The following is a 27,722-nucleotide window of genomic DNA, read 5'->3' on the forward strand; positions in this document are numbered from 1 at the left end:
CCAAAAGAGATACACATATATACATATGTGTATACATATACACATATATACATTGTATGTATGTATATACATACATACATACATACAAAAGAGATACACATATATACATATGTATGTACATATACACATACATACATGTACACTTATGTATATATATACACATATATGTATATATACTCTTTCTCCCTATATACATATATATTACATATTTATTATATATATAGAAAGAGACAGAGGCAGACAGAGAATCTGAATCCATTGTTACACACACCATAGCTCTTTACTCCCAAATATTTTAGTGCATATTTCCTAAGCATTAATTTGTACATAAATAATATTAACTTCAGTACATTTCATATTAGTACAACACTTTTATCTAATCTTCATCTGCATTCCAATTGTGTCAACTGACTCAATAATGTAACTTATATAGCATTTCCTTCTCCAGTTCAATCCAGTCTAGGGTCAAGTTTGCATTTCAGTGCCATAACCTCTTTAGCTGGCTTTAAGCTGGAACAGTTCCAAAATCCACCTTTATCTTTTAGGTCATTTATACTTTTGAAGGTTATACCCCTTTTTTAAATTAATTATTTTTTTATTAAAAACAATTTTTTAACATTTATTCATTTTTGAGAGACAGGGAGAAACACAGAGCATGAGCAGTGGAGGGGCAGAGAGAGAGACACACACACAGAATCCCAAGCAGGCTCTAGGCTCTGAGCTGTCAGCAGATCCCGACTTGGGGCTTGAACTCACAGACTGTGAGATCATGACCTGAGCCGAAGTCAGAGGCTTAACTGACTGAGCCACCCCGGTGCCCCTAGCCCTTTTTCTAAATTCATAGAATATTCTTTATTTGGGTTTTGTTTTTGTTTCTTCATGTTGGATTTAGGTTATGCATTCTAGACCCAAATGAGACATGAGTGATGTCTATACCTCAGGGTGTCATGTCCAGAGGCACAAGACCTCTTTCCCTCCATGGCTGGTTATGTTAGTTCTGAATACTTGGTCAAGGTGCTGCCAGATTTCTCCACTGTAGCATTAACTGGTCCCTCTGTATCCCCCCACCCCAAGCCCCTCTCCATTGCTTATAGCCAATAAGCAATTTGTGGGGAGATACTATGTCAGGGCCATATAAATATCATGCTATTTATCAAATTCTCTTAGAATTAGCATCTATTAATAGTTTTGATATATCAATTTTTAGCATGGTGGTTACAAAATGTTTTGTTTTGTTTTTTTTCTATTCAAGCACTTCCTCCAAATTAGCCACTTGGCATACTACATTCTATTATAAGCAAGAACCCATATGTCTATTTATGTTATCTCTTATTGGTATGGGCACATGGATTTCTACTTTTTTATGGTCTATAATTCATAATTGTCTTAAAGACATTTTGGTGTTCAAATTGTCAAGTTCAAATCTGGCCAGTGGGGTCCTCTTTAAGTTGGTCCTCTGTCCTTGTAATATGACATATCATTTATTGAAGAACTTTTTGTCTTCCTGGCATAATATATTCCAGGCTCATCTTGGTCCTGCCCCAGTTCTGGAATCAAACATGTCTCTAAATATTTCTCATTCCTTTTAGTGGGGAATGGTATTCAAGACAAACATCTGGATGTCAGCTCTGTTCACTGCTGCTTAGTTGTCTTGCTGCTAGATCCTTCTGGTGAATGAGAAACAAGAATGTATATATACTTATGCATACACAAATGCATTCACACACACACACACATACACACACACACACACACACACACACACACACACACACACATATATATATATATATATATATATATATATACATATACTCAAATATATAGGTACACAGGTGCATTTTTCATGACTTGACAGAGATGCCTCCCATTCTAATCCATCTCTCCAGAGTTTGTTTTTGTCTTCTCCATTCCTCTTTTATGTCCTTTCTTCCATAGGGAAGATTCTGGCTTCCAAAGAGTTGTATTCTGACAGACACTTTATGAGAGTGCCTTCATCTTGGTACTCTTCCAGGAAGGGGTAGTTTTTCTATGAAAAATTCCTTATTACACAAAGAAGACTTCAGTAGATAATACTGAACAAAGTTCACATTGATAGAATTAGAACTGTATTATGTTGACCCAGACATTTTGTTTCATGGGGGGAAAAAAGAAAAATAAAAACTTGCTCACTGACATTGTTCAACTGGATTTTCAAAATAGGATGTTTTAAAGAACAGTAACAACAACAACAACAAAAATCACTAGAATTTGCATGCTTCTATGATTACTGATATATTCACAATGACAATGTAAACATTTCTAGAAGAAAGGTTTTCTGATTTGGAATCTATTATTTTTCTGAAGAAGAAAGACAAAGAAAGGAGCAAAAGAAAGAATTGAGACTGAGTGATCTACTTAAGTTATATGTTAAGTGTGACATAACCAGGATTTTGAAATTTTCACAGAGCATATATCCCTGTGGCCCAGTGATGTATAAAGTTTTAACTGAATGTGTCTCTTCTTGGTCTCCTATGGCTAAACTGAAAAGGCATTACCTATTTAAAAAAATGGCTCATTATGGAATCCAAGACTAAGATTTAAAAATGGCCAACATCCATTGGAATGTTGGGAGCTATTACTCCTGCTGTGAGATGTTACCTTCAAGGAAAGTTTCCCATCTCCAAAAGGCTCAGGAGATGAGTGGGTTTCCCTTTCTTGGAGAAAGGAAGGGAAGGCAATGTTTGGGAAGTTTCCGCTCTTCTGTTCCACTGGAATACAAAGGGGTGATGGGAAGAAGAGCCAGACACCTGTGAATCTAGAAGGCTAAGCTGAGGGTGCCACCTAGCATAATGGGGGTGGGAGTGAACAGCCTGCCAGACTAGACTCTTTGAGTATGTCACAATCAGATATGACAACCTCATAGCCACTTTCATCAGGCATCGTGAGGAGAATAGACAGCCTACATGGATGTCCACAGCTCCAGGCAGCATCCCCACAAAAGCTACCAATAGGCCACACTCCTCTCCTGCTGAGCCCACCAAGGGCTGCTTAGCGTCCAGGTTCCTGGTCAGGAGAATGGTCAAAACTCTCCCCTTGGGTTTCCAAATAATAATAGCAGTTGTCTTTTTCACGGGGATATGCACAATGTTAGGTATATACAACATATTCAATAAGTGTGTGTCAAATGAATGACTTTATATACAATTACCAAATGTTACCCTAAATAACAAGCCTAAAATAAAAACAGCTACTTTAACAGTCTAACTCATTTGATTTTGTTAATTCAGGATTGTTACTACAAGTGATCAGAAAACAGTGTTTTTCTAACATACTTGGTAAGAACTAAGGTTGGTATATTTATGTTTGTTGTATGCATGTGAACCTAGGTACACTTTGCCCACTGTGTAATTTGTTTATATGCATATATAATTTGGTTACTTACAGGACACCATCAGGTGGTTAAGTACCATAATTTGGTCAGTTCTCACTGGTAGTGCCTACTCTGATTGTCTGCTCACCAACTGAATTATTCTCCCTTCCTATTGGTCATCAGACAGTATCAGGGAAAAACATGTACTTGGGATTCCAGGAGAATTTTAAACAGAGATAATAGACATAGGAAGAAAAAAGAGCATTCAGAGCATTTAGTGTAAGCATGCACAAACAAGAGTATATGTTTCACCAATTCCAGCCAAATGATAACATTCTCTTTGTTTTTATAAAGTTTCCACTTGTCCACTTCCACTTTCTACTTCCAAGGATTGCATCTTAGTACCAAACTGTTTGCTACTTTAACTTGTGAATTTTTATTGTTGTGTGTTTTTAATTTTTTTTACTTATTTATTTATTTAGAGAGCATGAGGAGGGGAAATGGGCAGAGGGAGAGAGACAGAATCTTAAGCAGGCTTCATACTCAGCATGGAGCCCAATGCAGGGCTCAATCCCATGACCCTGGGATCATAACCTAAGCAGAAAACAAGGGTCCGATGCTTAACTGACTGAGCCATCCAAGTGCCCCTAACTTTATGTTTTAAAATAGAATTTATTTTATGATCTGATTGCATTGTTGTTTAACATTATCATATATTAAAATTAAAATACCATAATGTTGTTATTGTTCCAAGTAAATATAACATCAAAACATCAAAAAAAGTACTAGCAAATGATATATTAATCATATTATCAGACCAAAACACTGCTTGCATATGGGATATTTTTCTTTACAACATTCCTGGCTAGTGTCAAGACTGTTTCACATAAGCTATTAAATGCTTACTTTTCTTCACAACAGTGCTATAAATTCAAATTTGTGAATTCCCTGATATTTTCCTTTTGAATTACAGCCCAAACATAGGTCTGTGGATAATATACTGTGTTGATGTTAATTGCGGATGTACACATTTTTGTACATCCACACAAATTTGTGCATTTATTCAAGTCTGTATCTATATATTTAAGCATAGCTTACCTGGTTTTACATATGTGATTTATTATATACATATTAGAAGGAGAGAAAGAGAAAAAGAGAGACAAAAATGTTCAACAATGGGAATTATATGAGAAATCAATACTGTTAACAGCTTCAGCCTTCCATTTCATTACGTTTTAGCATGTCAGTCAAGAAACTTAATGGCCTTAACTGCTCATCATTTCCAAGATGTCTTTAATAATCCTCACTGATCCCCTCAGTTGGACAATAATTTTGTGGCAAAATGCATCTAATTTCTCTTCATCTCTATTTGAGCTACCTATTTCTTCAAAGAATGGCAAGATTTCAGAATAGATGCATAATCTATGCAAGTAACTCATCAATCAATGTCAGCTTAACCAACCACCTTTTTAAATTTCAATATTGCATTCCAGTAGAAATTCATTATAACACCTGTACCTAAGAACAAATTAAATACTTATGTTGGAGTAAAATGATATATATTACATGTCACTATTTGCACCAGGGACTGTAATTTCTGACTATACAGATAGATTTATAGCACAACAGAGAACTCTATCATGAGACATTATTGGATATTAACCCCCAAAATGGCACATAAAAGTTAGCTGAATCTTAATACAGCATCATTTATCATATATAATCATATTGAAGACAGGATGTGTGTTTGTACTGTATGTGAGAGACTGTGTGTGCATGCACACAAGCAAGTGAGTGAGAAGGGAGGGGAGGGAGAGAGAGAGAGAGAGAGAGAGAGAGAGAGAGCAGAGTGGAGAAAGTATCAGTTTAATGAGCTATAGTTTGTTAAGATGGGGGTATAGTTTCTTGTCCCTACTCTACTTATGATAAAGATCAGTCATTGGCATCAAAGAGTCCATAGAGTGCTTGAAAGTGTATGTACGCTTTCAGGAATGTACCATGTACATTTTTTAGGTGTAGGGTCCATAAGTTTCCATCATTAGGATCTATGATTCCCCAAGAAGTAGCTCCCAATGGATCAGATAATGGAACAGATATCTCTTGTTTCTTTTGGCTTTGAAAACCAATGATTCTTTATTATTAACTCATTTGTAATGATTATGAATTACTTTCTGATGGGAAATATAGCAATAATTTTACTTTAAAAAGACATCTTCACTTTTAATAAAATTCTAAAGCTAAAAATATTTACGAAATAGACTCTCCATCTCATTTTCCAAATCATGGGCAATTTAAAAGCATTTGAATCAATCTGGTTTAATTTGTCAAAATTTTAGGTTTTACAAGATGTTAGAGCTTTTGCTGATCAAGAAGTTACATAGCATATATGAATTAACACTTTGGTTTTCTTTTTCTTCTTTTTTTCTTGCTGTTTATATTCCAAAATCTATCTACCCGTCTACCTTTCTGATTTCTCTTTACTATATGTAATTTGATATTTGCATTAATCAGACTAAAATCCAAATTATGATTTATCGACTATAAGGTTCTAAAAATATTTTGGGAGTTTAAATAATCCCTTCTAAATAAGAATGTAAACATAAGATTTTCATAGAAAAAGCTTTAGAAGGATCAAGACATGCCACTGTCTTCATAATACTGAATGAGGCTGATGTCTCTTCACCATTATACTGATGTTTCTCAGCTGGAAGTCCAAAATGAAGACAAATGTTAGTGTCAGAGAACATGTAGTTGAACATTTGAATATTTAAAGTCTTTTCAAAATGACTGTATAGTACAATGTGTCCTACTCTTCCTAAATCATCAATTTAACAGCTACCAAACCTCTTTTTTTCTTAAGAACTAAAGTACTAGTGCATTTGAAAAAAAAATCACATGTTATCATTCAGATAATGACCTATCATTCACATGTCCTCAATTCAGGCCAAAATTCTGAGCCTGATTTGCTTATTCATTTGCTAATTTAAAAATGATTCTTGAGTTCATTGTTTAAAATGGGCAGCAAAAGATCTAAGTAATTGTCTGTAGTGATCTAAATGGATTTAGACCACAATGCTCTTATTTAAGCAGCGGCTTCCATTGCCAATCTCACTGAACTTGTTTCAAATGCAAGTCATTTCTGAAACAATTTGCATTTATTGATAATAAAGTGCATGCTTTGATTGCCTCTTTGATTTTTTTTCCTCCTGTAGTTAACAGCTTTAATGATATTTCTATGAAATCTGTTTCTATTTTGTATGGGGAATGCAACATCAAAAGCCTGCAGGCAATGTAATTATTAACATAATGAAACCCCTTCTTGACTGAACTATCCATAGTTAGGAGATATGACAGTAATTTGGCAAGAAGGAAGCACAAACTATGGGGTAGGTTTCTATTACAAAACCACTGAAGTCTGACTAGACTTGGTTAAAGGAAGTGGTTATTACCTGAGCATTTTATTTAGGGTTTTAATAGGTGGTATCTGCTAAGTCACAATATACTCAACTATGTCATTGTGTGTATATAGAGAAATATATGTAGATATCTATGCACACATAGAACATGTGATATATATGATTTACATATTCCTTATATATACACACATGTATACACATATATGCTAACATATTAAATGATGGATGTTTCTGACAGTGTAGTAGAAAAAACTTTAATGGTTCTCTCTGAAAAAAAAAAAATAGTACTGAAAGTAATCTTGTGATTCATCCTAGAACTAGAAGCGGTTTGATAACAAAAGTGATTTCAGAAATTGACTTCAAGATAAGGTCTTTCCAGTGGGGTAGCTCAGGCTTTTCCTTGACATAGTCAAGTAGTAATAGCCTTGGTGAAGTATGCCAAGTATTTTGAACTTCACTTTAGAAAACAGGCAATGCGTAGAAATGTAAAGTGTAGTGGAAAATGTAGATTCCTGATGGCACAACTGAGGTCTCAAACCTAAGTTCTCAAACCATTTAAACTGGAGGTTTCTAAGTAATGTCAAAAGCAATTGTTTTTATGATCTAGAAAAGTTGCCTGAAAGATACCAAATATTGACACTAAAAACCTAAGTTTTTAGCCAAATGTGTTTAAGTTTCCATGTTACTGAAGGCTAGATGTAATATAAATTCAATCATACATTTTTTCTCCTCCCTTATAATTTTTTTCAGAATAGCTTGGGTTGGGTTACTTTCCATTATGTTACATTTCATTTTAGATAAAAGTACTAGCTGGTTTTAAAGTCTATTGATAGGTTTTATGTGTTTAGGATACAGTGCTGCCTCTAGTATTATGAAATATTTTATTATGATAGAAATTTTCAAGGAATTTAGTAGGACAGAGAAAACACACACACAGGAAACACCTAGATGTGAACAACAGACCATCTATAACCAAGATTAAAACCTCTCTGGGCAGACAATGAATTATATAAGAATTCTAGAAATTATAATCAGAAATGGTTATGGTAATTTGGTCAAGAATATTTCTTGAAGAACAATTAAGAGATGCACTGATGGAAAAAGGACAAGGAAGTTCAGGTGTGAAGAAAGAATCTGATGAGTCAGCAAAAATGAGTTTGATGGGTAATGGCCTTGAAATTAGCTTTTTCAGAATAGAATTTACAAGCTGGTAAAGAGAGAAGAACCATATAGCTTGGGGAAGGCTTCCAACAGTGAGGCCTCTAAGTAAAGATAATGAGAAGAATTCCAAAATAAACTAAATTAAAGATGGCACCACTGATGATCTCATATTGAGGAAACAACCAGAAGCATAGAATTTTCAATTATTCACTTGTTTTTCTATTTTGCTAGCATTATCCACAAATCAAATAATATTCTACCAGTTTTTTAAAAATATGGTGTGTTTCAAGATACTTGGTGAAAGTTAAAAAATTCATCCATTTTATTTGAAGATCCCCACACTAAAACTTCAGTGTGGGAATAAGTATTCAGAAAAGAAAAAAAACAAAACAAAACAGGTGAATATTCCAAGAAATTGTCAGGAACTTTTAAGAAACTCTAGACAGAAATAATGGAAAGGTGAAAACTAGCTCTGAGATAACTAGTGAAAAAGAAAATACCACAAATGGAAATAAAGCACCTTAATTCTGAATCCTTGATCAACAACTCCCCTCCCCTCCCGCCATTCCATAACACTGTATGCTTAGGCCAAATTATTTAAACACCCTGCACATCATTTTCTACACAACATTTCTACACAACAGGGCTATTGCCAGGATTATATGAGGCTATATAGAGAAGCAAGTGTTCCAAATAAGATGGTAGATGATATTGCTATCTGGACTCAAGTCCTCTAAACTATTCCATAGTTTGGTTCCCTCAACAGACAGTTGGAGGAACGAGTATTTGATCTTCTTAATTCTCAAGATTGTTGGGGGCAACCGGGTGGCTCAGTCAGTTGGGCATCCAACTCTTGATTTCTGCTCAGGTCATGGATCCCAGGGTCATGGGATCCAGCCCCGCATCGGGCTCTGCACTGAGCATGGAGCCTGCTTGGGATTCTCTCCCTTTCTCCCTCTGTCCCTCTCCCTTGCTCACACTCCCACAAACTTTCTCTCTAAAATAAAAAAAAGAATTCTCAGGATTGTTGGAAGAACATGAGGAGATGATACATGTGAAAGGGAAATAGGAAACATAACATTCCATAGATGTATACAGCAGGAGCCCTGAATTAGGATTACATTTACAAACCAAATGTGGCCAAAAGAGTGTCTGATAAAAGAGTGGAGGTTTGCCTGCTTTGTCATAATAACACATAGAAGTTAAGCCTTTCATCTTCCTTATAAATACTCCACATAGACTTATTTTTACTGTTCTTATGTAGATCATACGTTTATGTTTAATTCTTACGGAAGATCTGCAAGCAGAAATTCCCAGCAAGGGCATGCACAGACCTCTTGCTTGTTTCACACTTATTTGTGGCTCACATATACTTCAGGATTGTATTTCTGCACACAAAAATGTCAGTTCTCTATAAATAGATATGCATCAGAGAAGCAGGTGTCTTCAGCTTATGTGCAACCCGGAGTGTTTCCCATGGTGATAATGTAACTAAATCCCAGCAACCTTTCTCAGAGTTGCTTTGTATTATGGTCAGTATGGGAAGAATCAATATTTGATGTTTGTAGTTTTAATAGAGCAATAAATGACTTGTATAGATTGCTTTTATAAAAGACCCCTGCTGCCATTTATTAGAGAAGAAGGAAGTGGCAATCTTTTTCAGATCCTCAAGTGAGTAGGTTTTTCCACATTATGACAAAAAGATCCTATCTTAAAAAGATACTATCTCTTTGGGAAAGAAATTTATTGTTTATCTATTTCCAGGCTTTAAAAGATAAGGAACTGCCTTGGGTAAACTGGTTCTTTTGGGAGGGACCATAAGTTAAAGAAGAAATTTCGAACTTTATTCTCCTAACACATAGTTTTCACAGAAATGGGAGATCTGGGCTTCTCTTTGAGGCAGAAAATGCCAAAAAACAGATCCCATCTAATAAGCTTTGTTGAGAGAGACTAATGGTAAAGAATATGGGCTCCAGAATGAGAGACTCTGTGTTCAAATCCAGTACCATTGCTCAGGCTATGTGGCCAGCTCATGCTACTTAGTACCTTTGAGTTTAATTTTTCTTATCTTAAAAATGGGGTTAATACTAATACCTACCCCATGGGTTTGTTGTGGAGATTCATAATAAACAATTTATGAACAGCATCTGACACACAGGAAATGCTCAATAAATATTAATTAAGTTTTTACAGTGTACCAGGCTTTGGGAGAATTGGTGGGGCAAACAATGAAAACTTCCATAGAACTCATAGTCTAAGATGGCAGGACACAAGGAGCCAAGAGATGAGGGATTCAGATGAGGTGGGAGAGGTTGCCAGGGCAAGACCATACTGGGTCTTAAAGGCCTTGGAATGATTTTGATCTTTTATTCTTTTTAAATGTTTGTTTATTTTTAAGAGAGAGAGAGACAGAACATGAATGTGTGTGTGTGTGGGGGGGGGGGGTGCAGAGAGAGAGGGAGACACAGAATCCGAAGCAGGCTCCAGGCTCTGAGCTGTCAGCACAGAGCCCCATGCGGGGCTCAAACTCACGAACCATGAGATCATGACTGGAGCTGAAGTCAGCCACTCAACCAACTAAGCAACCCAGGAGTCCCTGATAAGGAATTGATGAGTTTAAGCACGTTGTATTTTGTTAGTTACATAATGAGTGAATTGAAGGCGGTGAATGTAGGTATTGGGAGACCAGTTGGGAGAATATTCCATAGTAGCTAAGACAGTTGTTAATAGCTGGAATAAGAACAATGGCAGTGGGCAGGGATTCAAGAGCTACGTGGAAGATAAAATCAGCAGCATTTGAGGTATCAGAGGTAGGGCAGTGAGGAGGATGGAAGCACCAAGAATGACTCCTGTATTTCTGACTTGCACGGCTGAGTGTTTCTGGTGTTGTTCACTAAGACAGTCAATACTCCACTAAAACTAGACCTGGCAGGTGTGCGGGTGTGGGTGTATTAGCAGGTGAATATCACAGCACTGCTACCCACTGTTGGGTCTGAGGTAATTCACTACATACAGACATGTGCAGTGGCTTATTTATCCCCAGAGGGACAGTCATAACCTAATACTTTTCTTCATCTTTATTTCTCTTTTAATTTCTTGAGGTTCTAGCCATTAATTTCATACCCTACTTCAATGAATGGCCTCAAATCACAGACTTTTATTTTCTTCTTTATTTATTTCTCCTGAATTTTTGTCTTTCTTTTTCTATATATAGTTAGCCACGTTTCAGGAACATCAACAAGTCTCCAGATTTTGTGATCATCTGTTTGTTTTGTCCCCACCTTACTTAGATCCTCTAAATCCATACTTTGATCTTTCTTAAAGCACTCAAAATAATTACCCCAGTTAATGGATCAAGCTGTGCTAAGGCACTTTTTTCTGAGTAATGTATACGCATGTTAAGAAATTTTGTTCCCCTTCTCCCCTGATTCTTGCAAAAAGAGCCCAAGATAAAATATCTTTCCTAACAGTAGCAACAATAAAAATTCCACTAACAATGAACTTGGGTACACATCTGACCTTGACAATACTGAAATTAATATTCACTTTGTGATTCCACTGACATTTATCACTGAGAAGCACCTTTAACGCCCTTACACATACATGCATGCAAGGGGAAGATTGATAATCGCACAGGGCAGAAAACCTAGTTGTCCTCTATCTCTAAGAAGCATCTAAAAGGCTCCCGGTCTGCTGACTGAACCACCCTGAGGATTAAGTTTATTTTATTTTCAGTATTCAAAAGATAAGAAGTTTATTAACCACATGGAAGATTTAGGCTTGCTCAGAGATAGCAGCAGGAAGACAAATAGACTACTGCAGTAAATCATCTCACAGAAGTTGGACGACGACTTTACACAGGGACACTGGTGCGCAACTCTGGATCCAAGGTTTCCTTTCTTTCTCCAAGCCCAAGTCCATTGCTTCTATTTGCATTGGTGCCACAAAGTGTCAGACCAGTAAGAAGAAAATACCTTCAACTCAAACATTCAAAGGCTATTGATTATGATATCTAGTAAATGCAGAGTAAAATAAGGAAGATAATGACTAAATATGAATGCTATTTAGGCAAGACTTTAATTACTATTTCTTTGAGAAGGGTTAAGTTTACCTATTATATTTGTAACTCCCAAACTCAATTTAACACCAGATTGGCAATCTTCTTGGCTTATTCCTGGTTGAATGTAAGACAGAAGGGTATACATGTAGATCATCACTGTTTAGTATAAATGTGAGCAATGAATGCTCATAGTAATTTTAAAAAGCCACATTAAAAAAGTAAAAATCAAGTAAGTAAAATTAATTTTAGTAATATATATTTAACACAATAAACTTAAATTTTATCATTTCAAAATATAATCAATGTAAGATTTGTTACTGTGACATTTTACATTCTTTCCATACTAACTCTTTAACATCGTGTGTTTATTTTACATTTACACCTTAAATTGGGCAAGCCATAGTTCAAGTGTTAAAAGCCACTTGTGGCTAGTAGCTACCATACTGAACATTGCAGATATAGGCAATGCCACCAGTCTAATTCAAGAACTCATGCATTGAAATTGGGGAAAATTCAATATTACCAAAGACAGTGGTAAAATTACTATAAGAACATTAAATAACAGAGAGGATATAGAACAAATCACATTCAAAGTGATAAAATTAATCAAGCTGTTGGTATAATCTAAGTCAGTAATATGTTAAGTCTATTATTACATTGTTATTTGTGATTAAATAGTATATTAAGTGATGAAACATACCACCAGAAGTAGCAGCAAGTTATTTCTAGGAATATTAAGAATTTTTGTGAAGAGCTTGGATGAACTACAAGCCAATTAGCGCCCCTGAAAAATGGAAGTAATAATAGTTTTTATTTCATTGCGAAGTTGTAGGATAAGACTTTGAACAAAGACCGTAGATGAAGGGTTAAGATCAAGTAAGTGATTTATAACATAAAGTAGAAATTATATGTCTAGCATGTTCCTCAGCAGTAGAGTTAGCATAGCTCATTCAGATTGGCTTAAGCACAATAATGTTGGACGTTTTTAAAACATTATCCTGTCATGGCTGTGTTTTCTGAAGTAAAAAGAATCTTAACTCATTAAAGAACTGCTAAAATGCAGTTAACTTTCAATTAACTATTTTTTCTATTTATTTAAAATTATTATGGCTAATCTTAGCTTGTACACACACACACACACACACACACACACACGCACGCACACACACGCATGTACGCACATTGTGGCAGGAATGTTATATTAGATTCAAATCCAGGCTCTGACAATGTTAATTTTGACACATTTAATTTTATAATTTCTACCATGAGAGTTGGGTTGGGCCAGAACTCTTGCTCACAGGATATTTCACAGGTATAGGGGGTTGCTATGGGCTGAACTTATAAGGTTTCAAGGTGATGACACACCATTACTACTTTAGCTTGTAGCTGTTAAAATCAGAGTCAACTTGCTCCCATCAACATTCAGGAAGAAATGCTCATGGGATTTTTATCAACTGAAGATCAAACCGTGGAAATCTGAGTGTGTAGTTGGTGTCAGTAACAGTCCTCACTGACAGCTTCTGCAGACTTCATTATCCAGATGATTCTTTTCACTTGTTAGTCCCCTTAGGGCCACCTGAGCAGTTTGTAGTCTTTAATATACAGAAAGCACTATATCCTACAGCCTACAAGGCAGGGTTAGAATTGTGGAGAGAGGAAGAAGGTAGGGGCCTATCAAGTATGCTTTTAAGAAAACGAAGGATGTTTCTCAACACTTCTCTGCTCGAGGGACAATGGTTGAGATTATTTTTTAAATGAAAAAGGTAGTTTGAGTAATATAAGTATATATACACACCTCATAGTTTGCTCAGTCCTTGCGCAGATTACTTGGAATCTTACTAACAAATCTTTGTGATTTGTAGGGCAGGGCATGTGTTCTGGACTGGATGGCATCCCCCAAAATTCATGCATACCCAGAAAGGCCTTCGCAGATACGATCAGTTAAGTTAAATGAAGTCATACTGCATTGGGGCATGCTCTAAATCCAATATGATGGTGTCCTTATACAAAGAGGCAAAGAGACACAGAGACGTGGACACAGGAGAAGGACTGCCAGAAACCACCAGAAACCAGGAAGTAGCAAAGAAGGATTTTTCTCTAGAGCTTACAGAGGGAGCGTGGCTCTGCTAACACCCTTGTTTCAGACTCCTCGTCTCCTGAACTATCAGAGAATACATTTCTGTTGTTTTAAACTGCTTAATGCGTTGCACTTCATAGAGCAGCCCTTGGACGTTAATACACACAGTATGATCCCTATTTTATGAGAGGAAATTGAGAATTAGAAAAGGTAACTGATTTCCTCAAAAATATATAGCAGAATATAGAGAATACCACAATCTTGAACCCCTGTCTTTTGCTTTTGGTTCAGTGTTGTACCTGTTTTCAGAAACAAAAACAAACAAAAGTAAACACAATTTTTGCAAGCATAGCAGTTTAGACATAGGTCTGCTGATGCCACCAGTACGCTGACCCACCCTAAGTCACTTAACTCTCTGATCCCAAAGTTTACTCTTTGCAAAATTCCAAAATTGGGATCCACCATGTCAAAGCTATTCTATGGATTCAACATTATGTTTCAGATCATTGGGTAAATACGTTAGACTCTGAGGTAATGAGGGATAGAAGACCCTTCAAGATAAAGAAAAGGGTAAAGAAATGTTGGAAGACAAAAGGCAAATTCCTCCTTAATTCTGTGGCCTCCACTTGGGCCTAAACCAGGCTTCTGCTGGTAAAATTCCCTATGTAGTCTCAGAGCAAACAGGTGATTCAACCTCTGGATCTTTTGTGAACAGACATCCCACTAGAATTCAATCTCCTGTTTAATGAACACAGGCAAAGTACATGTCAGAAAACAAGCTGGTTCTGGGCTAACATTTATTTTGGCAGTAAGTTGCCCCTTTTGGATAGGTTCCTTAGAAAATCTCGGCAGCTGGGAGACTGGGCTGCAGATCAGAGGCTCCTTTTAGGCACTTCTTGCTGGTAGCAGCCACATCAAATTACATTTCACTGTTCTATAGGTTTTCCGGGAAGGAAGCTTCTCTATGATGGACAAATTTATGAGTGTCGGCTGTGCACAGCAGTGTGCATATCTCTGTAGTGCATTCATTAGGGACATTTGGGCACAGAAGTTTTACAGTTTACAACATGGAGAATTCTTCCACGTTTTTTCAGTTGTTCAGCTTTTCCACTATTAGAAGCTAAACACCACATTTCATTTGGCCATCGACCCAGCAGAATGTGACATTTTCTTTTATTTTTATATTCAAAATATTAGACACATTCCTCAAGCACAGTCTGCTTAGAAAATAAAATGGATTTGGGGCACCTGGGTGGCTCAGTTGGTTAAGCGTTGGCCTCTTGATTTCCACTCAGGTCATGACCTCACAGTTTGTGTGATTGAGCCCCACATCAGGCTCTGTGCTGAGCCTGCTTGGGATTCTCTCTCTCCCTCTTTCTCTGCCTCTCCCTGGCTTATGTTCACTCTCTCTCTCTCTCTCTCTCTCTGTCTCTTAAAATAAATAAATATAGAAAAAAAGAAAAGAAAATGAATTTAACAGTTAAAATTAATGTGTCAAAAAAATTAATTCTTGATTTTTCCACACACCCTCCAAGCTAGCTCCTACCCTAGTCTTCTGATTACAACAACATGCCCCATGATTCACCTAGCTTCTGAGGCCAAAAACCTAATGGTAAATTTGACTCCTGTCTTTTCTCCATCCCATACTGTGAAGCCAGTCTTGTCCCTACCTTCTAAAGGTATCTTGAATCCTAACACCAAAACTTGAGCTACCAACATCTCTTGACTAAACCATTGCATTAGCCTCCTTTCTATTCTCCTCACTCTCACTTTAAATATGAAAATTAGGGTATGTTACTCCCTCTTATATATATGTCTCTTCACTGAGTATGAAATCTACCTTCCTTACTGTGGCTTCCAAGGTTTTTCTTGGCCTGGCCCAGTCACCTGTCGACCTCTGTCTCCACTTCTCCCTCTCCCTCTCTTCTCTCCACTCTCCTGTAGCATGGTGGTCTTCTTGTGCTTCCTTTCCAGGGCCTTGGCTCTTGCTACTCTCTTCGGCTCAAATGTCTCCACCCAAGATCTTTGACGGCACCCTCCCCCCAAATTCATTCAGATATCCCCTTAAATGCCCCTTCTCCAGAAAGGCTTTCCTGACTTTCCTTTCTAGAATCACCTCTATTCTCCTCATTCTATACCCCCTTAAGCTGTTTTATTCTTCTGCATGCTTTATTTTTATTGGTTTATTGTACATACCTATCACTAAAATAAACACCCCATGAGGATAAGTACTTTGTCTTTTTACTGCTGAATACCCAGTGCTGGAAAATACAGGGTAGCTCTTTGGAGGTACAAGATGAATACTTGTTGAATGAATAAATGAATGGCCTGATAGGGTTCAAACAAATATGGGGAGTGAAAAATGAGCTTATGCAGACTAAGAGACTGATCCATGTGGTGACTTAGTGAGAGTCGGCTTTCTGCTCTCTGCTCTTAAAAATCTTAAGATCTTTTTATTTTTTTAAAAATTTTTTTAATGTTTATTTATTTTTGAGACAGAGAATGAGCAGGGAAGGGGCAGAGAGAAAGGGAGACACAGAATGTGAAGCAGGCTCCAGGCTCAGAGCTGTCAGCACAGAGCCCGACGTGGGGCTCGAACTCACGAACTGTGAGATCATGACCTGAGCCGAAGTCGGACGCTTAACCGACGGAGCCACCCAGGCGCCCCACATAAGATCTTAAAATAGAAATAGAAGAGACTTATGAAATAACCCAAAGAAAAAGGAGATCATTTCAAACACATGTGAAAAGTACAGAGATAGAGATGAACCAATTATGTGCAGTGTTAAGAAACATGATTACATGAGGAATAATGAGAATCCAGAATGGAGGAATGCATGATTAGAGGAGCGCCCATTATTGAGGGTTTGGCAAAGTACCAGGTAGCAGGCTAAGTCTTTTACACTAATCATCTCATTTAATTCTCTGAATAATCATGTGAAGATGTATTGTTGTGATCCATTTTATAGACGCTCTTTTAAATTTACAACATTCCTGAAAGATGTTTCTCTTTTATACACAAGGAAACTGTGGCTTAGCATAACTAGCTTACCCCAGTTAGCTAGTAAATGAAAAAGCCAGAATTCAAAACCAGTCTGACTTCTGAATCACTGTTCTTAACCATCTTCCACTTTTCGTCCACTTGGAACTTGGAACACCAATTATAGCTTTAATTAGGTGGTAATTAGTAACTTACTTGTGCAACCATGGGCTCAGAGTTCTACTGTTTGACTTTCAGTTGATAAAAACCCCACAATGATTTTCTCCTGAGCATTGACGGCAACATCCTGACTCTGGTTTTAACAGCTATGATCCAAGGCAGTAACTGCATATCATCACCTTAAAATCTTTCGATTTCAACCCATGGCAACCCCTTGTACCTGTCAAATATCCCGTAATTAGAAATGATGGCCCAACTCAATTTCTATACTGGGGATGATTTGAGGCTTCCCAAGGTGGAAAGTTTGGGCTGAGAAAGAAAAGAGTTTTTCATAGAATAGACCTGTTAGGGGTTTCTTTTGCCTAGATATCTTCCTACAGAGTAGAAATAATATCTGTATTAAAACAATATAATTCAGGAACATTGGAGTTAGAGCACAATAGTCCATTATTGCCCTTTTGTGTAGCATGTAAGATTTATCATATATTATAGCAGGCAGAATACCAGCCGTGGTTAAAAGAATCCATAAAAAAATGAAGTGATTTAATTTTGGTTAGGTATCATATTAGGTTAAGTCAACTGTAAGTTTCTTGACATGATCCTTTCTAAATTACACTAATATTTCACACCAGAACACTATAACATTATGTGTATTAAACAGCATCTATGTGATTGTGCTAATGATATTATGTTATATAATTTCATGTTAAGTGTTATAATACCATAACCTGATATATATGCGTTAAATTATATAGTACTTATACACTGATGCCTTGTAACTGTAACTTTAGGTTAAAAAAAAAGAGGAAATAATTTGATCTCAGAGTATGATTTAGAACAATGTATCTTACAGATATATTTTCATCAAAAATTTCATCCCTAATTTTTTTGGTATTATTCTGTTCATCTTATTTTACTTTCTATCCTCAGCACCTATAGAGGCCTTGACACTTGGTAGGTAGGTGCTCAATAAATGTTTATAGACTGCATAGATTAACAAAGCTTCTCAAGAGAGGGTATAAATACAGATGTATAAATATGAGGTATATTTACAGGTATAAATACCATACTCTCTTTCTGTCTTTATTTTTCACTAGTCATGTTCACCAGCTCTCCACAGAATGAAATATAATTGAAGGAGTTCCATAAAAAAACTCAGCTCAGCTGTTTTATCTTTAGAGTAGATTTTTATTTGGCTGTGCCAGCATAATGACAATATCCGTAAAGATGCTCAAGCTCCATTTTGCTCTACTTCAGTTTAGCCAGCAACCTACTTTCATTTTTAATAGGGTCTATAACCAAACTATGCAATTAAACCTAAAATCAATCTATTTGGGGGAAACATCTTTATCCCAGACTGGATACCCATACTTCCTCAAAACGTCTTATTATTATTATATTTCCATGTCCTCTTTCTTCAAAGTCTCTAATACATATATACATATGTGTGTGTATACACATATATATACATACCAGCATACATACATAATAATTTCTGTTTAATTTTTCACCAAGCAGATAACTTCTCTAAATGTTTGATTACACCAATGGAAGAAGCTTAAATTATGCTTTATGCTCAGAGTAAAAGAGAATAACAGTGAGCCAAGAGAAGCCTTTGGGGAAATGGAACTTAGACTGTCCCACTGCTGAATCAAGCAACACATCATCTTTGTCCTTCATCTTTAAAGATACTTACATTGTTTACCCTGAGAAAATATTTAGAGACCTTTAAGTAACTAACTGAAGAAGATATTGAAATCTAGATTCTCTGGTCTTTGAAAAATAAATCTTTTATATTAATTCAATGTATAATTCACTTTTCAACATTCAAAGAGCACTAATCTGTTAAATGTTTTTAAAGTTCTGCTTAAAATGGTTGCCACTAGACTACTAGTTCTTGAGAGTCAGAACAATGTCTGACTCGCTTTTGTATTTTCATGCCCTAAATTAGTGTCTAGATTGATAGTGTCCAATAGAATTGTTTGCAATAATGGAAATGTTCTCTATGCCATCCCACATAGTAGCCAATAGTCATATATAAGCCACTGAAATGTGACTAATTAGGCTGAGGAACTGAATTTTTAGTTCTCAATTTTATTTAAGTTTTAAGTGCTATTTAACAACTGAAATATGGCTACTGTGTCTGAATTTAAATTTTATTTTACTCCAATGCACTTAAATAAACACATGTGACTAATAGTTACTGTACTGGAGAGTGAAGTTCTCGAACTTAACATGAAAAACAATTTTTGATTGAATGAATAAATGAATGAATGAACTACAGAGTGATTCACACTTGCTCTGAACTCTTCTAGTATGATTAAACAACCCATCCTTCCAAGCCTACCTCGAATTGTCATTATAAAAGACATAATACCTCACCTAACTGACCATTATATACAAATGGATTCCTTAAGGCTTCTCTCACTAAGGATACCAAACCATAAGTCTTTAATGTCTCCCACCTTGTATTTGTAAAACCTAAAAGCATGTTTTGCAATGAGAGACTTAAATTGCATCAGCATTTGAATGCTACCAAAAAAAGATGGAATGTCAATGCTTATCATTATTTCTTTCCATGATTAACCTACAGTCATGCACATGACCATGCATTGTTCATTGGTTCATGGTCAACTTTGCCATCACAGTCATCCCAAATATTCACTCAAATCACCATGCAGTACAGTTAATAATTGAAAAGCAGCTTGAGTTATAAAATAAATGAGCTAGACAGAACTATGATTTACTTGATTTTCTTAATTTACAGAATCATGATGAAGTAAAAATATAATTGGAATTTAATACCTTGGCCATATAATAAGTATGGCTCAGATTTTACCAGCAAATTTTAAGTAACCAGTTATTCATAAGACGGCAATGTTGTGACACATTTAATGGGATGATGGTATGTTTTCTGATAATAGACCTCAAAGTTCAGTTAGGGATACAAAGATATACATTAGGCAAGATGAGATGACAACCTAGTCTATAATGGCCTGATAAATTATAGGCGGATGATAATTAGGGGAAAAGTAATAAAATATATAAATGGCTGATTTGTATAATAATCAAGCTAGTTCCAAACTATCAAAAAGGTATTATATGAACTTTATTACCTACTGAGTGTCCCACTTTGTTTGTTAAGTGCAGGGCAGTTGGGATTATGTTTCCATTTGATCCTGTCAGGGGCAGGGAGTTTCTCTCTATTGACTGTCTACTTGATGCCAGGGAAGACTCAGGAGCTTCTCATATGTTATCACATTTCTTCTAGAAAGAAGAGGGATAAATCATATCTTCAATTTATAGTTAGGGAAACTGAGGTCTCAAGGATTAAGAAACTTGCCCTAGGATTCAGGTACTAATATTGAACAAATGATGTTCAGAAATTTCTCATTTCCCTCATAACAACTGTACAAGTAGAGCCCTATTCGAATGAATGAATGAATGAATGAGTCAATAAATGAATGAATATCCATGGAAGGAGGGAAAAAAGAAAATATGCCTATGCTTCTGGATAATGTATTCTAAAGTGACTCAACCTGGTGGGGGGTGGATTTCACTCATCTTCTCAGTGTAAATATAATGGACTAAGAATATTACTCACAACTCAAATATAAAAGGGTTTTGTGGATAATTGGGTTGTGGTCTAGCAAATAGGTTTCCCATTCTAACTGAAGCCCTAGGCCAGTATGTGGTCCATTTTAACATTCTTCACGATTAAACTGCCTTAACAGCATCTTAAAGGACCCCAAATAATAATTCAAAAACTCTCCACATGTGGTATGAAAAGATTAGACAAGTCTTAAGCAGGCAGGGACTTAAATCCAGCTGATAATACAGTGGAGAAATTACACACCATAAAGGCAGGGGGAAGAAGCAAGGGTTTAGCAAAAGGAAGATATAATCAGGGGACATAAACCTTCCTTTAAATCAAGCTTTTCGATTCTGGGTGATTATTTCATAAACTGGATCTGGGGCTGTTGATCTCTTTAAATGATTACTACAAAATGTATGCAGTTTTAGAAACAGTTGCTGGCTGATTTATATTTCAGACATATTTTCCATTAGTGTTTATTCCTTGAGAATATGGTTTTCATAATAGAGTTAATATTTTCAAATATTATGGAAAACTTGAAATTCAATTTGTATAAAAGCTATGTAATTTTAGTGTACAATTACTACATCATATTTGGAAAAACAGTGATAAAAGGAGCAACCAAATGCATACCCAGATGAAGCCCATTTTCAAAAGATGAGATCATTTTGTCAGGGAAAGTAATAATGATAGAATTGCCCACCTCCCTTGCCTCTAAATTCTGAATTTTAGCCAAATAATAAAATCAGCCTTTGAACTTCCTCTAAAAAAAATAACAGTAGGCTCATAAGCTGGGGGGGGGGGTGTGGGGCTAGAAGGGGAGGAAAGGAGAGAGAGAGACAAAGGAGAAATAAGAGAGGAGAGGAGAGGAAATGAAGCACAGGATCTCTAGAATGTTCCATCTTCCTCAGCAATTGGTACACTATCAAGCAGGCTTGAAGAAGATGAAGTGTTCCTTATCTTAGACATATTTTTAAATTGCCAAAATGGCATTTTGTGTTAACAACAGAAGATAAAATACACATATAGTACCTATTAGTCATGATAACATAATTTATTTATTCTAATGTCTGTAATAAAGACAGCAAGTGAGCTACACAGTATTCTTAATGTAAATGAATTGAAGGAGTTGGCTAACTGTTTTGTACATCTAAAGGATATTCTGAATGTACTGTTTATCTAGCCTGATTTATTCTTATCTATGTATCTATTAAGTAAGAGGGGAATTATCTAAGGCAATTCTCAACAAAACAGAATCAGGTCACTCCCCACCCCCATTCAAGTAAACAATGGCCTGTAAAGGAAAGAATTCTTACTCCATGCAGCAGTAAGAACAGAAGTGATTTAATAATGATACTGTTATTAAAGGCCAACACATGTTAGAATTCTAAGGTCATTATTATGCCCTTGGTGAAAAAATTCTAAGCTCCTTCATGTTACCAAAGCAGAAAGATTCTACATTTCATTTTCTGGGGAAAAGATCACTTATATCAGGCAACAGTTCTAACAAGCAACATACTTTATTCAGTCAGGCATTTAGTTTTGTCATCATTTATGCTAATTTCTAAGCAAAGTAAATGCTTACTGAAACCAGCACACATAAGGTCCTCTGCACAAATTCTCAGACTACTTACTGAATGAGGAGGAATGGAAGACATACAAAAGGGCTAAGGCAACTGTCTTTGAAATACAACACTTGCTTGAGGAAGCAGGCATGATGTAATTTAAAAATACAAAAATAACTAGACACTATGCCTCAACCATCCCAGGTAATGGGCCCACATGCAAACCCATGATTGAAATGGTAATATTTCACTTAACAACTTCCTACAAGTTCCCTTACTTTGTTTTGTTATTGTTACACATTTGGAATATTTGCCTCCTTAAGAATCTTCTGAAATCCATAAGTGCTATTATTTCATTACACACATATGCTTTTCTAACATGCTTCAGATGGCAGGAAACAGTATTAGGAACATAGCAGATGTTCATTAAACATATTTATAAATTGAATTATGTTACTGTTTTTGTTTTATAAGCTAAGGCCATATGTGTGATACAAATAATCACTGTCTGATTTTCTTTTTATTAATGATACTAAATATGGTAGAAAATATTATATAATTAGTAGTATTTTCATGAAATGAGTCAGGGTCAAATGAAAAATACTTTCTTGTTCCTTGGCTTTGAAAAGTTGGCATAAGGGGCGCCTGGGTGGCGCAGTTGGTTAAGCGTCCGACTTCAGCCAGGTCACGATCTCGCGGTCCGTGAGTTCGAGCCCCGCGTCGGGCTCTGGGCTGATGGCTCAGAGCCTGGAGCCTGTTTCCGATTCTGTGTCTCCCTCTCTCTCTGCCCCTCCCCCATTCATGCTCTGTCTCTCTCTGTCCCAAAAATAAATAAACATTGAAAAAAAAAAAAAGAATAGTTGGCATAAGAGAAAGTAAGTTAAAAATAAAACTCTATAAATTGATATTTTTAGTTGGATACTTAGAAACAATGGAATTGATAGAAGAAAAAATAATGTTGCTCAGTCTTAAAAAAACAAGGCTGTCTCCCTATGATTTTTATCAGAAACATAATATAATCATGGCCAGTCAGCCTTGAAATGTACACTAAAACAAATTCTTAGGATACCATTAAGATTAGGAAGTAAAGAATTCAGATAATTCATAGATATTGGATCTTTCGAAAATAAATAAGCTTTTAACACTTATGTTCTACCATTACAAAATTAAATGAGGTTTTCCTTTAGAGAGTTTCTGATGAGTTTTTAAATTGTTGGTCTGCATACAACATGGCATGCACCATTTAAAAAAATTATATATATATATATGTGTGTGTGTGTGTACATATATATATATATATTTTTTTACCTAATTTGTTTTTATTCAACTTTGTTGATTATAAATATCATATATTCATAAAAGATATTGATTCTCTTTATATATGATCTATAAAGAATAAGTTAATAAAGAAACTGATGACTAAAACATGACATTGTGAAATGGAAGTTGGCATTATTTAGTGATTTAAATACAAACACTAAAAACGTTCTCAAGAACAGATACTTAGAGATAGAACTGGCTTCATTTATGGGCATAACAACCAGTGATGTCACCTAACGTACTGCATGGAATGTGGCTTAGTGCCCTGCTGTAGCTTCTGGATCCTGTGTTGGAGCCTGTATTTCCTAAACATTATCTGATACCTGTACATACTATGCCTTTAAAGATGCTGTTTGGCATTTTATTTCTACGAGGCAAATATTTCTAAGATTTGTACAGTTCAGCCCTCTCTCCAACCACTAACACATTTTTTATTCCAATTTCTTAACATTTAGTCTTTGTGACCTTGTCTGAGTAGAAACAAGAAGAATGTAGATTTTGCTAAGTATAGAGCATGAAACCAGCACTAGACTACATATCAGAGGGTTACTGCTTCCTCTTCATCAACATGCTAATTTAAAACACCCAAAAATTGACATGCAAAGATTATTTCCTCATATTTATCAATTAAAAGATTTCTAATTTCTACTTCACCATCTTCCAAAAGCATGTGAGATGATTCTAAAATGAAACATAGGTTTTTTTAAAAATAAAATGAACAGGAACCCAAACGGAATAGTATCATGAATGAAAAGAAAAAGGAGTAGATACAACTAGGTGTCTAAATAATGTAGTTTGTTACAAGTAGTCATTCATTTCATTTAGACTTTCGATTATAATTTTTAAAAATTTTAACAAGATAAAGCTGGCAAACTGTTCATCAGTAATCAATCTTTCCAAATAACATTAGAAGTTTAATAGAAAAAAACCCACAAAATTTTATAAGATTGACATCTTTCAACTGTATAGCTTTGGAGCTATTCCATTTTAAAAGTAGAAATCCGTGAATTATAACATGGTCAAAGAACATTCAACTGTTTTACTTTGTGAAGATGTGGTTTAATATAGTGATTTTAGTTAGAGGATCATGAGATTGCCCAATAGTGATTATCTCTTTTTATTTCTTGAGCTGTGGCTTGCTTTTGGAATCTCCTTAAGGGCATTCAGTGCATGTTTAAGTTATTTGATAAGTCCCTGTATTTGGAAGTCCTATATGGTTGTTCTTTCACCTTTGATGTTACATTCTTGATAGACAAACTTGGAAAACCCCATAAAAAATCAGTGGAGAAGACCAATACCCAATGTGGATGATAAAGGCCTGGCTGGCAGAGTTAGTTACTTACTTAGGAAGTGAACATGTAGACTGCGTGGATGGATTAGGCCTTAACAGTTGTCAATTTGCCGTTATGGCCTAAACGGGGAGGCCATTTTGTTAAAAAGTTATCTTACCTTTAAAAATCCTTGAGTTTAATGCGTTGCTTCAGAAATATTCCTTCCATCTTGTTACCTTAAGAAATTTCTATGACAGGATTCAAGGATATTGCCAGCAAGAAGAAATAGTTTCTAAATGTGCCCTTCTATTTTCATACTCACACTCTGGCTGAGTGGCCACTTTGATGGGTTGAGAACTCTCTCCTGGTCCCCACTCATTGTAGGCCACAACTCGGAAGGTATACATGGCTTCTGGCTTCAGGTTTCCCACAGTAAGCTGAAGGGACCCAGGCTGGGATGTATTCAATGCTCGTTCCCTGGGAAATAAAAGTTTCAGGGAAAGATTATTTTAACATGAGTACTTTTAGCCAAACATTTACTTAATGTGCCAAAGCAGTGAGGTGGACCGAAGTCTGCTTCCTCATTTAGTGTTGACTCTGCTGTAAATCAAGGCCTCTGGCTTACTATGGGAAATAGATTGGAAGGGCCTACAAATAAATATTACAGGGTTCTGGGGGAGTTCAAGTTTATGCCATTCCCATGAAACTTGCAAACTAAAGTCTTTTCCCTTGACATTTTACAATTTAGAATTCACAACTCATGACAAAGAGCTATTAAAATAAGAAGAAACATCTGGAATGTAGACAGGAAGATGCATTTTGTAAACATCCGGCTAATGACAGAAATCAAGGTTTCAATTATTCCACAAATCGGTCTTTGTCAGTATTGCCAACAAATGCATTTATGCATTTTCTCTCATTGTATGAAAGGAAAAGGCAGATGCTAAGTGTTGATGTGCATGGAGCTTGAGTTCCTGTGGTTACGTTAAGTGCAATTAGTGAAGGAGGGTAGATTCCTTTCTACGTGAGGAGAAATTGCAACGTGTCTACTTGCCTTGTTCATCAAGCCACATCTATGTGTGTCCAATTCATTTCCCAATCAAAAACTGCCTCAGTGATTCCAGACAAATGAATTAATCTGATCATGGTGCAAGGTGTAGTACATATTAAGAGAGGACAAGCCCTATGAATATAGATGCTAACATATAAGAAACAATAACTACTAAAGTATTCTTTAAGAACACACATTATTGTAGACCATTTGTATCCTCAGTGGTCTCTTATAATTTACTGACAGGTGAAGAAGGAACTCCTTCTAAACTAGACAACAGTTTCCTCCTTCTCCTTCTCCTCCTCCTCCTTATAATTTACAAGCCCTGTGAATATAGATGCTAACATATAAGAAACAATAACTACTAAAGTATTCTTTAAGAACACACATTATTGTAGACATTTGTATCCTCGTTGGTCTCTTATAATTTACTGACAGGTGAAGAAGAAACTCCTAAACTAGACAACAGTTTCCTCCTCCTCCTCCTCCTTTTTTTTTTTTTTTTTTTAAAGACAGAGTGAGAGAGAGAACGTGCATAAGTAGGGGAGAAGGGCAGAGGGAGAGAATCCTAAGCAGGCTCCATGCTCAGTGCAGAGCCCAATGCAGGGCTTGATTCCACAGCCCTGGGATCATGACCTGAGCCAAAACCAAGAGTCTGATGCTCAACCTACTGAGCATCCCACCTAGGTGTCCCGACTCAACTGATACTTAAGGCTTCTATTTCTAGATACTGTCTCTTGCATTTCAATGGAATTATATGTGCGTTTTAATTTTGCCATGGGGTTTTATTATGTTTGGGGAAATATTTAAAATGTCTGTCAGGGCAAATTAGGTCTCCAAAGAGAAAAAAACCCCACAAAGTTCTAAGGGAATTAATGGTGATTCTTGAGCATCTATACAATCTTAATTTGACTGATATAGCAGAGACTGGCTGGTTCATCCTCAAACTCATTTCTTCTTCATGTGCTTGCCTGTATTTCCCAGCCCCTGTGGGAGCGAGACAAGGTCATGTGACCGAGCATACCCAGTGAGTTTGAGGTTACACAACATGTGCTGATTCTAGGTCTGGCCTAGAAAAACTGCACACGTGGTCACCTCTGTGTTCTCTTCCTTCACCTGTGGGCCTGGGGTAGTCAAGCATGGGAACCTTGGGAGCCATATAGGGATGATGGAGCAGTCCAGATTTGCAAGAATTCTGGAGAAGAGCTGGGAGAACTGCTTGTCAATCAGGAACATCCTTTTTCTACTTTATAGAGTCAAACAGTTTTGAACCATTATAAATATTAGGGCTTGTTCATTATAGCAGGTAGTGTTATTTTATCCATTACTGCTAATAATTAAAATATGTACCCAGAGTGGTTACCAGGGTGTAGGGGGAGAGAGGAAGAGGAAGTTATTTAATGGGTAGAGAGTTTCAGTTGAGGAAGATGAAAAAGCTCTGGAGATAGAGGGTGGTGATAATGCTAATACATTATGAATGTACTTAATGCCACAGAACTCCATACTTAAAAATGGTTAAATCTATAAATATTATATTATGTATATTTACCACAATAAAAAACAAACACCCTGTATGAATCTACATATAGCCTAAGGTTTAGGTATTCCTTTAGGAGTGCTGTGTTAAGTTGCTGCAAGGCTGAAGTGTGACTTATAGGAGGGGAGGGAGCTGGGTGGATTTCAATAGTAATGGA

The 27,722-nt window shown here is 36.1% G+C and overlaps 1 protein-coding gene across 4 annotated transcripts in view; it reads right to left on the minus strand.

Annotated features, from left to right (window-relative positions):
- Window positions 1–27,722, minus strand: part of DCC (DCC netrin 1 receptor) — a 1,147,297-nt gene that overhangs the window by 296,372 nt on the left and 823,203 nt on the right. For all 4 annotated transcript variants that reach the window (XM_040478797.1, XM_040478799.1, XM_040478798.1 and 1 more), the window contains exon 9: window positions 25,300–25,454. In XM_040478797.1, coding sequence (XP_040334731.1) covers window positions 25,300–25,454 — 155 coding nt within the window. The remainder of the gene's footprint in view (window positions 1–25,299; window positions 25,455–27,722) is intronic.

The sequence above is a fragment of the Herpailurus yagouaroundi genome, unplaced genomic scaffold (genome assembly GCF_014898765.1).
Source record: "Herpailurus yagouaroundi ecotype Mexico unplaced genomic scaffold, PumYag 142, whole genome shotgun sequence".
Classification (NCBI taxonomy): domain Eukaryota; kingdom Metazoa; phylum Chordata; class Mammalia; order Carnivora; family Felidae; genus Herpailurus; species Herpailurus yagouaroundi.